Source organism: Oncorhynchus masou, chromosome 12 (genome assembly GCF_036934945.1).
Source record: "Oncorhynchus masou masou isolate Uvic2021 chromosome 12, UVic_Omas_1.1, whole genome shotgun sequence".
Taxonomy (NCBI): domain Eukaryota; kingdom Metazoa; phylum Chordata; class Actinopteri; order Salmoniformes; family Salmonidae; genus Oncorhynchus; species Oncorhynchus masou.
In genome coordinates, this window is record NC_088223.1 from 35675399 (window position 1) to 35688448 (window position 13050).

The 13050-nt window shown below is 40.2% G+C and overlaps 1 protein-coding gene across 2 annotated transcripts in view; it reads right to left on the bottom strand.

The window, feature by feature from the left end:
• LOC135549938 (ectonucleotide pyrophosphatase/phosphodiesterase family member 2-like) overlaps window positions 1-13050 on the bottom strand; it is a 37394-nt gene that overhangs the window by 2439 nt on the left and 21905 nt on the right. For both annotated transcript variants that reach the window (XM_064980339.1, XM_064980338.1), the window contains one exon: window positions 4411-4564. In XM_064980339.1, coding sequence (XP_064836411.1) covers window positions 4411-4564 — 154 coding nt within the window. The remainder of the gene's footprint in view (window positions 1-4410; window positions 4565-13050) is intronic.

Below are 13050 nucleotides of genomic sequence, written 5' to 3' on the forward strand. Positions count from 1 at the left end.
TCCTAATATTAAGCACATTGCTTATATTTACAACAGGAGTATAGCCTACCTGGCTGGCATGAAAATAAACCACAGGGAAAAGCGTCCTTTTTACTATTTAAGTGCATCGATGAAATAAAAGATTTGCCGCTGCCCCTGTTTTGATACAGGTGCAAGATAATGGTCCATTCTAAATCAATACCAATGTCACACATATATTATTTAGTATATGTAAAGACAGGATTAAATCAAGAATAGTCTGATTGGTGACAATATTAGCCTATCACTTGTGAATGATATATGATCACTTGTGAATGATGCCCAGCATAAGAAACGATGGCCTTTTTTGAAAACTTTTTTCCTATCATAGTGGTAGTCCACACCTGATGTAGCCCAGCCCATAGGCCTATATGATGTAATAAGATTAGTAGCACAACTAAAGTGGCCAAATAACTTCTTAAAATTAAGCACATGAATCTGCTTTGCAAGGGGTGTAGAGCCTAACTGGCATATATAAGCAGTACGTGAGTTTCAAGTTTGGAGAAGATACATTTCACCATAAAAACGTTTATAATTAAAGCATTACATGCATATTTTCATTTGCAGTCACTTTTGATAATGGTGTTTTCCGCTAATGGAACATTCACGCTTAAAGCCTACTACCATGTGCACATTGCTGCGCTTATAATGTGAAAAAAATTGCCTAATAGTTTACCAACATTTTACGCTACACTTTCTGATCTGTTGCTTCAGCCACATTGCATAAAAAAGTTTTTTGATGCTAGTGGTTCTATTAATTTGGGATCTATCACATTCCACAACTGTCCCAGACTATGTTTGGAACATTCATTTCTCACACAGAATAGAATAGGTTAACTTTTGTACTGGGGGGCATAGTAGATTGACATAGGCTAGTGCTTTTGCTGTCCGTTAGGCCTACTCATCTTGTTGGTAAATGTGGACAGTTCTTCCAATATCTTCAATATGCACCTTGGAATTGGATAAGGACATGCGCAGTTGCGTCCCAGATGTGTCTGTCTTCACTTGTAGCCTGTGAGAAAGACCCGTTCACGTGATGGAGAGCAATGCGAGTGAAAGACGCTTCGGATTGCGCAGCACACTGAGTGAGAAGGGCACAATGCAGCACCACTGACATCGTGGGATGAGTGGTCATGTAGCCTCAGACGATTAATTACAGTAAGTTCAGTAAAAGTTACAGACCGATAAGTGGTCATGGTCATGTAGCCTCAGACGAGCAGTAAGTTCAGTACCTAATCCATCAATTACAGTAAGTATAAAAAATATAAAGGATGATTATTCTTCCGATACACACTGGCAAATGGATGGATTAGGGTATTGTCAACAGGGTTGTTGTCTCTAGTGTATGTGTGGGCTGGTTAGCACTGGGATAAAGTGATCAAAGTTAACGGTATAACTAATACAATAATTGGCTTATGGAAGCACTTCTCTAAGCGAGAGAAAGGTATATTATATATTTCTATATAAGCTATTTATGCTATATTTTATATTCTTAATCCTAATGATATAGACCTAGGTGTAAAACAGCTGAGGTGATAGAGCAATGACCCTGGAATAAAAAACATCATGTGTAGGGTGGAGTGAGGGTTGGTTTTACAAGTTTACTCACTCCGGACTGTCAGTACTGCATGTGTTCTTGGCTGTTGTGCCGTGGCTGTGTCGGAATCCATTGTGTGTTTAAACTTGAGTATGCCTTCCCATAAGAGAGTGCCCGGTGTTGGCTTGCAGATTCCTCTGGCACAGCCATTGTATGATACAACAGGATATAAGTTCATGCCTAAGACACATTTTTACTGGCAGTCATTAGCGGCCGTTAGAATCTTACGTTCCTTGTTCCTTTTACTGTCGGAATATAACATGATATAATGAAGACTCCATGAAATATGTCTTGCATGTAATGGACATAAAAAAGGACTGGTCTTGCGATATATTTTTATGTTGTTTTCTCTTTTTACATTTGTTTTTTTTTACGAACAACTGTACCCAATGAACTGAGCAGGCTAGGCTGACATGCTTATAGCCTGCTAGGACTTTCAAATATGAGCATTCATGTATATAGATTATAACTTCTCATTTCCGACTAATTGAAAATGATTTTTTTTTTATAAAGTATCGCCCTATCTTAAACAAGCCATACAAAGCTGGTTACAATTTCAGTTTTATCCTCCAGAAAAGAAAGAACAAATATTACAACAAATGCTATGGTTAACCTCAAATATATTGATTAATAAAAAAAACATTCTTTATGGAAGAAATGTTTAAAAATGATATTTGTTAATAATATTATGACTAGAAATGGAGGAGTTATGTCACATATGCAGTTATTGAAAATATATGTGAATTTCTGCTCAATCCAAACTTACAACCAACTGATTGCAGCACTACCACACAAATGGAGGAGGCAAGTGGAAAAGGCAGAAGGAAGGGAACTTGTTTGCCTGCCATATATTAAAGATAGAAATTGGCTGAAAGGAACTGGCATAAATAGAAAAATATACTAGTTTCACCTGAGGACAGAAATGTTGACAGCTGCGCCATACAGGTTGCAAAGTAAATGGGAGGAGATTTTTGATGTACCAATTCCATGGCACATGGTTTATGAACTGGTACAAAAATATACACTTGACTCAACAATTAAGAGTTTTTCTATTTAAATTATTCTATCAAATTCTTGCCACCAACAGAATGCAATATATATGGGGCATACAACAATCTCAAGTTTGTAGATTTTGTGGCGAAGAGACAGAATCAATAGATCACTTATTCTGGTACTGCCCCTATTTAGTTTGTTTCTGGTCACAGGTTCAGAAATGGTTAAAAAATCACAACATCACAACAACAAAACTAACCTTACAAATAGCAGTGTTGGGCGATATGGAAAGCCATAGCCACTCAATAAATAATATAATAATACCCATAAGAAAGGTTTTCATCTTTAGCTCACAATCTGTGGATAATATACGATTAGAAAGATGTTGTCAAACATCACAACATAATTGAAAAATATATGGCACATGGAAACCAAACAAGGGCGGTCTATGGTGGTAGGTGGGATGAGCTGAGAGGGCGGTCTATGGTGGTAGGTGGGATGGGCTGAGAGGCCGGTCTATGGTGGTAGGTGGGAAGGCTGAGAGGGCTGTCTATGGTGGTAGGTGGGATGGGCTGAGAGTGGCTGAGGGTTGGGATTAAAGAGCTGAGGTCTATGGTGGTAGGTGGGATGGGCTGAGAGAGCGGTCTATGGTGGTAGGTGGGATGGGCTGAGAGGGCGGACTATGGTGGTAGGTGGGATGGGCTGAGAGTGGCTGAGGGTTGGGATTAAAGACTTTGTTTGGTAATGTATTGTTGTTATATATAAAAGTACCACATATGTAAAGTGTATATGTTAAATGTGTATGTAAAATGTATAGGTAAAATGTATGTATATGTAGAAAAATTTGTAAAAAAAAAAAGAAGATATTTGTCCTCCGAAGAGGGGTCAGGTAGCCTCAGATGGGCAATTACAGTAAAGGTCACAGACAAATAAGTGGTCATGGTCATAAACAGTAGAACTAATGAAAGACCAATGGTTCAAACAGTAGGCCTACACAACTTTAAGAGATACAGCCTCAAGAGTACACAATGAAAGGTCATTATCGTTATCATCATGAGACCAGAGGGTCATAGTGAACAAGTTATATTTACCATAGCACTCCATTTTGAAATCCACGGCTGTATTGTGAAATTTGAACTGACACAGAAGGCTGCAATAAATGCCATCTTCTGCCGACAATGAAAAGAGGTCGTATTCTGACTTGAGATCTCTGTGCCCTTATCTCCAACTTTCGTGGAAGAGTCCCATTGAGATCAATGTAAGATTATACAAAGGTCAGAGTTGTGTGCGCTTATCTCCGCCCGGAATCAGGCCTTTATGAGTTAGTGCAGCAAAAGGTTAGTGGGAAGAGTGACCTATATTCATTCTAATGGCCACTCCAATAATTTAGTAGTGCAATAGAAGTCCGGAAATACAAAAGTGTGGTAAAGGCTGTTAGATGCAAAGTTGACTGAATGACTGTGCATGGGAATGGACTCAGTACTTCCTGTCTACACCATTTAATGTCATGCCAGCAATTTTTCTAAGACTGATGAACAATTCATGAGCAACAAAGTACCATGTGGTTCAAAGAATTTGTCAAGGGAATAACGTCAATCGAATTAGTTTTGCCATGTCATTTCTAGGTAAATACCTTGTAATGGTGTGTGGTGAAATACATACATATTCAGAAATTGTTTTGGGGATTCTATTTCTATGGGTTCTGTATTCTAGATCTGTGGTTTATGACAATTTCTTGAGTAGGCTTCTTCAAGCAGAGAGACAGCCATAGACATAGTGCCCCCATGTGGTGAGAGAATTACCTTGCAGCTCTCGTCGTTGTCTGAGCGGTGTGGTAGGAGGAAGGAGAAGACATTGAGGGGGCCGTCACACACACTGGCCGTCTGGTTGACATCCTGACAGCTGGTGATCACTACATAGTAGTGTGTAGGGACTGGAGCCGAGACTGCGGCGTGTCTGGGGGTCATATGTGGGCCACAGTCATAAGTAGTCACGTTAATGAAGATACAGGCAAGCACACACACGCGCGCGCGCACACACACACACACACACACACACACACACACACACACACACACACACACACACACACACACACACACACACACACACACACACACACACACACACACACACACACACACACACACACACACACACACACACACACACACGGAAGGGTGGCAGGTAGCCTAGCTGTTAAGAGCATTGGGCCAGTAACTGAAAGGTTGCTGGTTCAATTCCCTGAGTCAGCAAGGTGGAAAAATCTGCCGTTCATGAACAAAGCAATTAACCCGCAACAAGAACTGCTGAAGTGTTCATTTCGGCAGCCCTTTGCAACTCTCTGATTCAACAGGAGACACATTTCGATTGTGCAACTGACTAGGTATTACCCTTTTCTTTTACACAGAAAGACGCACTATTGCAGACACAAAAACAAACATGATCAGAGGAACCTGACCTGGTAGGTCTTAGTTTTTTTACAGCTTTGCTACCATTTTCACAAATATGTGGTGAATTTTCTAAATCTTAGAACAAAACTCCAAATTGGTAACACTTGTAACACAGCCAGTTTTACATCCAACACTTTTTTTTATTGTGCATTCATTTTCACCACACAGCCATCTTTCACCACACAGCCATTGATCCAAAATGTTTACTGTGAAATATAATGAGTACATTGGTTTAATCACAAAAACATAATATCTTTGCAATTTAGTAATTTTAACAAAGTTAATCCAATAGAAAAACATGTAAGATACATGTTCCAAAATTGTCCTTTAAATGCAGTATGCTACAGTACTGTAAACTACAGTACATTACACTGTTTTCGCATTAGGCAGTACACTTGAACTACCCATAAAAATGTAATGATCATCAAATGTCCATAATTTCTATCCCATGTGTGATCAAAGGTGTGATCATTGAAGACATCTTTCACAATGTAATGAATTGAAAGAAATGAAAGAAAAAACACGTAATATTTAGCAGCACTAGTTTGCATCCAGCCTGTCTGGAGTATTTGGCCATAAGTTGTCATCGAAATCACAGTAAATATCCTCATTGTTCATGCAGCTGCGGAAAAACCTGGCGAATCCAAGCCTGACATACTGTAGGTCTGGATTGAAATCATTGCATGCCTCATCCATGGCCTTCCACCTGTATTGTAATAGTGTATTGTATTTTGCAGTATTGTATTGTACTTCTGTATTGTAGTGGTCCTGTACGTGGTTCAGTTCATAAGAGCATGGGTCAAGCAACTAGAGTTTTGAGTTTGATTCCCACTGTGGTCACATACCAAAATGTATGGACCGTTGTCACTTTGGATATAAGCGTGTGCTATATAAATGGCATATATTATGGTATTACAGTACTGTATAGGCCAATGCAATTTTAGTAAAGCAGTGTGAACCCCCCCCCCCCCCCCATCATCAAAAAGATCCCAACAACTTCATTTTGGATACAGTGCCCTCAGAAAGTATTCAAAACCCCTTGATTTATTACACGTTGTTGTGTTTCAGCCTGAATTCAAAATCTATTAAATTAAAAAGATTCTACACACAATACCCAATGACAAAGTGAAAACATGTTTTTAGACATTTTTACAAATGTATTGAAAATGAAATACCAAAAAGGCATGTTGAAGACTCTATGGGCATAAGGCAAACGATTCTGTGATTTGATGAGACAAAATGTAGCTCTTTGGCCTGAATGCAAATCACTATGTCTGGAGAAAACCAGACGCAGCTCATCACCCGTCTAACACCATCCCTACCGTGAAGCATCATGCTATGGGGATGCTTTTCAGCAGAAGGGACTGCAAGACTGGTAAGAATAGAGGGAACAATGAATGGAGACAAATACAGGCAAAGCCTTGATGAGAACCTGCTTCAGAGTGCAAACGACCTTAGGCTGTGGCAAAGATTTAGGTCCCAACAGGACAATGACGCCAAGCAAACAGCCAAATCAATACTGGAATGGCTTCAGAATGTGAAAGTCCTTGAAAGTCCAAACTCGTCCAAAGTCTAGACTTGAATCCCATTGAAAATCTTTGGAAAGACTTGAAGATTGTTGTTCACAGCCGCTCCCCATCTAACTTAATAGAGCTTGAGAAAATCTACAGGGAAGAAATCCTGATGTGCAAAGCTGATACAGACATATCCAAGGTGACTCAAAGCTGTAATCGCCGCCCAAAGTTGCTTCTACAAAGTATGGACTCAGGGGTGTGAATAGTTATGCAAATTAGATATTTCTGTATTCCATTTTCAATAAATTTGCAAACATTTCTAAAAACATGTTTTCACTTTGTCGTTATGAAATATTGTGTGTAGATGGATGAACAAAAAATCTATTTTATCCATTTTGAATTCAGGCTGTAACACAAGAAAATGTGGATTAAGTCAAGGGGTATGAATACTTTCTAAATGCACTGTGCATGTTTAATGTATAGTGGATGCATTTCCTTCTTGTTTTGAACTTATTGGATTATTTTGTATTGGTATTGTATTGATATTGTATTACTCCACTTTAGGAGCTACAAACACAAACATTTCGCTGCACCTGCTGTAGCATCTGCTAATCTGTGTACCCGAACAATAAACTTTTAGATCATTTGATTTGTTACATACAGTACATTTCTGATCTTGATTTGTATTTTTGAATCAAAATATCATCATTATACTTTTTATGTTTCTACTTTACAGACATTTTCAAAATCTGTGGTAGACAAACCAGTTTACGTGTAAAATGTCACACCCTAGTCTGTTTCACCTGTCTTTGTGATTGTCTCCACCCCTCCAGGTGTCGCCCATCTTCCCCATTATCCCCTGTGTATTTATACCTGTGTTCTCTGTAATAGTACAATGTATCAAAAGTAATGTGAGCTTTGAATTGTGACAGGTAATTACTTTATAAGAACATGTATTGCCATCTTAAAATGTATTTCTAGATGAAACAATGATCAAATTTGGTGAAAAGGTGACAGTATGATTTTGTGTGTTATACTTGTACTGTTCAGAGTTTTGAAACAACTGCCTTTTTAATTATAATTTTTTGTTTTGTACTAAGAGTTGTAAAAATGTACCACATATTTGTGAAAATTGCACCAAAGCGATAAAAAAACTGTTGTAAATAAACAGCATGCCAGTTACAATTTGCTTGAACCAGAATGAGGCTCTCTCCTCACTATATTGTTAATTAACTAAGGAATTACCATCTTCAGAGCTCAGTAGTAAAAGTTTGCAAATCAGGGAGCCAGATGAAGGCTTGTTCAAATATGCATTTCGCTTACCAAAAAGAGATGTCAAAAAAGAGCCGTTTGTTTACGAAAGACCCATCACTACTGGCTACACACAGAGTAATAGAAAAACGCCCGCGCCACACAAACAGGAAGGGGAAATATTGCTGGAAATGGATTAGCAAATATTGTGTTAGGTTTGGCTTTTTAAGCCAATATGTCACAGCCGTCAAAAGAAGTGGACCAAAGCGCAGCGTGGTGAGCGTACATTTTCCTTTATTATGGAATGACGGCAACAAAACAAGAAACAAGATCAACAACCGTGAAGCTTACGAGGGCTAAGTACCACTAACACAAGTCAACTTCTCACAAATAACAAAGGGGAAAAGGCTGCCTAAGTATGATTCCTAATCGGAGACAACGATAGACAGCTGTCCATGATTGAGAACCATACCCCGCCAAAACATATAACTAAAGAACATAGAATATAGAATGTCCACCCAAATCACACCCTGACCAAACCAAAATAGAGACATAAAAAGGCTCTCTCAGGTCAGGGTGTGACACAATAGTGGCTAACCAGGGTGGGGTAATGTCAATGTTGCATTGGTTAGATAGTAGCTGGGAGCTTGCTATGTCTGATACTTGTCAGATTTGTTTATGACAGTTTGCGGTAGAATACGTGAAAATTGCATGTACCGTAATTTCCGGACTATAAACCGCTACTTTATTCCCAAGCTTTAAACCTCGCGGTTTATACATTGACGTGGCTAATTTATGGATTTTTCCCGCTTTCACAAGATTCATGCCGCCAAAAAACTGAGCACCGTCACATAATGTGACGTAAAGTGCGCTCAAACTTCCCATCATTCTGATTACGGTAGTCATTTTGTCACCCTCATCATGGCAAAGACACGGAGAAATGCATATGGTGCAACTTTCAAGTTGAAGGCGATTGATCTGGCTTTTGAAAAAGGAAATAGAGCTGCTGCACGGGAGCTTGGCCTTAATGAGTCGATGATAAGACGTTGGAAACAGCAGCGTGAGGAACTGACTCAGTGCAAAAAGACAACAAAAGCTTTCAGAGGGAAGAAAAGCAGATGGCCCAAAGTATTTGCAGCCACTCGACATCAGTGTAAATCGTGCATTGAAGGTGGCGCTCCGTGTTCAGTGGGAGGCTTGGATGACAAGTGGGGAGAAATCCTTCACTAAAACGGGCCTCATGCGAAGAGCAACTTATGGTCAAGTCTGCCAGTGGGTCCTGACAGCGTGGAGCATTGTCAAAAAATCCACTATCATCAACGGGTTTCGAAACGCTGGACTGCTGCGTGTTGAAGAGGGCAGCATGAGCTCAGCGGGGAATTTGCCTTCGGATGAAAGTGAAAAGGCGACAATGAAAACGATCCAACATCGGATGAAGCAATTCGGAGGCTATTCAACTCCGACACCGAAGGAGATGACTTCAGTGGTTTCAGTGCACCTGAGGAGGAAGATAGTGACCAATGACTTTCTTGGTAGGCTACTGTTTACTGCTATTTTATTTTTATTTTTTCTACAAGCCGTGTTTCGTTAAAGCCTATTTATTTTTGTCACAAGCCGTGTTTCGTTTAAAGGCTGTGTAAAGTTAATTTGTTTCAATGTACCGGTAGGCACCTGCGGCTTATAGACATGTGTGGCTTATTTATGCACAAAATACATATTTTTTTATAATTCAGTGGGTGCGGCTTATATTCAGGTGCGCTTAATAGTCCAGAAATTACAGTACTTTCATGATTGTTTGGTGGCTACTCATAGGTCTGCAAGCTACTGGTAGCTCGCAATCAACCTGTTGGAGACCCTTGATTAATTATGTATTTCGGGCTCCTGAGTGGCACGTTGGTCTGAGCACAATTTGCTCCGCATCGTCTGGATTAGGGTTTGGCCGGGGTACGCTGTCATTGTAAATAAGAATTTGTTATTAATTGACTTGCTTAGTTATGTAAAGGTTAAATAAAAATTATTTAAAAAACAAACAAATCAATCCAGATTACTCCATTGGAACAGCCATAAACACATGAACATAAAAATACAATAACACAAAAGATCCCCTTTGAGGCATCTTACAAACCTGAGTGAAAGGGCAACATCTTGACCTGTCACTAAGGCTGGGAATTGCCAGTGTCCTCACAACATGATATTATCACGATACTTACGTGCCAATATTATCTGTATTGAGATTCTCACAATACTATATGAACCCTCACCCATAATATGATTGGTTTCTGACCTCAGCGGTAGCAACCTTAACTACGCCATTAGGGGAAAAACAGTAGAAATCGCGACAAATGCTCTCCAAAATCAACCATCGGGCGCAGGCCTTGTGAAGGGTCTCTCCAGTTTAGCCCTGATGTTTTGCCATCCGAGATTGGCATCGGTCCAATACTGCAGTGCACAGCTGAAGCATGAGCAGGAAACGGTAGACATAAAGGGAAAGGTGGAGAGAACCGGGAAACTAATGACAAAAGCAGAAAAGGGAAATATTATGCTAGCTGTAGAACTGCGGTTGAAAGCTGAACAATTAAATGTAATTGCAAAAACGTATGATGATGATCGTTGGATGACAAATCAGCATAACTCATTAAAGTCGCTGACCAAATGAATGATGAGAGAACTCAGGTGATGAAGATGGAAATATTGATTTCTTAGGAAGTGGGGGAAATCTCATCACTGAATCTCTCGCTACTTACTCAAGACCCTCTATCTGCAAACAATGACAGATAAGTATGAGACCGAAGGGAGCAAGTGCTACACTCACATGTCCAAAATCTACAATGAAGCAGAATACCACCCTTAGGTACCATCTTGAGGAATTCCAGAATGGTCACACACTACAGCTTGACTACCCAACCAAGCAACCGGAGCCCAATACTCAAAGGAGTGTAGACCATAGAAGGTTTCAGACTGTACCTCCCTCATGTGTCCCCCAGTCTTCTCCTCTTGGCCATTCGGCACTGAGTAATATGGCGCCACTTTGCCAACAAAGCCAGAGCTTGGCTTCTCCTATTTTTTCATCCCCACAGGATGAAGCCAACCCTCTTCGCCTACTTGGCGCGGAATGCCTTGACAACCTCGTCCAAAATTTTTCCACCTCGTTCCAGGTCAGCCAAACGACACAGAGAAATTCCTAGCTAGAATAGAGGACGCATTGGATGCTACGGGTTATAACAGGCTTTACCAGTTGAAGCGAACGTTGAATAGACACGTGACGAAGTTCATTAGTCTACAACAGCAACAAATGCTAGATGACTACTCTAAACTTGCCACAGCTTTGAAATTAGAATTCAGTGGTTCTGCGACTCACAAACACAATAGCTCACTGGCTAACACTGTCAAATAAGCTCGGAATGAACACCCACAAGCTTACTATCATAGGCTTCATTCAGCTTACTTTGGCCTACTCAATGAAACAGGAATGGAAGAGCTGTTACCATTCAAACAAACGCAATGCTAAGCGCCCTGACCAGGAGCACTAAATCCAGTTAGAGGGTAAATTATCAGGTATTGGAGTGTTGAGAAATGACGCACAACAACGGTTTCTACCATGAAACCACGACTCCAATAACCACCGCGGTCGAAATAACTGTACAGTATGTCGCCATCAAAATTACTACCACTGCAATCGACCTTTTCGGTATGTAACTGCACCCAACCCACACAAAGTGTCAGAGCACAAGGGTAACAAAGGGTTAAAAGACAATCAAAACATAGACCAATGTCCTCTAGAAGTTCTGCTACGTGAAGAACTAAAGTGAGAAAATTTGGAGAAAAGGGTGAAAGATAAGTCACAAGGACTAGACGGGGAATTGCCGGACACCAGGTCCGCAGGAATTAACACCCTTAGCAAGGACGTTAAAAATCGAATTTCTCCCGCTCTCACGTGAGACCCTATCCAGGGCCTGCTCGCTCAAGAAACAAGCCCACAGGCTTTGTCTATAGACTCTGATACAAAGGCTGCAAAGAAAAAGGTCTAAAGCTTCGCTAAAGCCAAGCCCACTCAAAATCCGAAAAGTCGATCTCCTTTCATCTTGAACTAAATTGGCAAATCATGTCGTTGCAGACGACCACTCCACTTTGTGGGGAATATGTCCACTAAAAGCCACTCTAAACGGCCATATGTGGAAACAGTCCTGGAGGACTGCTTAACTTGTCATGTGCTAATTGATTCGGACACGACAATATCGCTCATCTCTCAAACATTGTTCAATGATCTCAAAATGGCTTTGAAGTCAACTAAACGTGGGTTAAAAGCGGAACGATGCGACACTACACTTCGAGGTTTCACTCAAACTACCTCACCTATCACATTGAGAACCATGCAGAAACTACACTTCTAGGACATATTGCTTGTTCGCTTGTACGTGACCATCCTCGAATCTGAACCCTGCTACTAGGAGCTGACTTGATGGAAACCCAACCATGGTCACAGGTCACAGTACCTTCTCCACTGCAATGTAGTCATCCACGAGGGGTGTCTGTCGAAAGCACCCCTTGGGAAAAAGACCTCGAAACCTCTTGGTGCAGAATCCGATCCAAGGAGATATTACGATAGCTCAACACATTCAAATAGCAAACCTAATTGACCATTCTTTTCATGATTTTGAGCCAGCAGTCTCTGTGAATGAGCAACTTCCCTTCTCCTTGAAGTCATGCAATACTGTGGTTGAGATGAACTTCTCTTGCCCTATGGACACTTCCGCAAGCACTGCGGCCGTCTCAGCAGGAAAAGCATACAGTGGGGCCACCAATTGTGCAAGTTCTCCCACTTAAAAAGATGAGAGGCCTGTAATTTTCATCATAGGTATACTTCAACTATGACAGACAAAATGAGAAAAAAAATCCAGAAAATCACATTGTAGGATTGTTAAAGAATGTATTTGCAAATTATGGAAACACACATTACTGTGTCTTTGGTTGTGTACAGTTGTGGCCAAAAGTTTTGAGAATGTCACAAATATTAATTTCTACAAAGTTTACTGCTTCAGTATCTTTAGATATTTTTGTCAGATGTTACTACTATACTACTACTATAATACTACTACTATAGTTACTACTATAATTACAAGCATTTCATAAGTGTCAAAGGCTTTTATTGACAATTACATGAAGTTGATGCAAAGAGTCGATATTTGCAGTGTTGACCCTTCTTTTTCAAGACCTCTGCAATCCG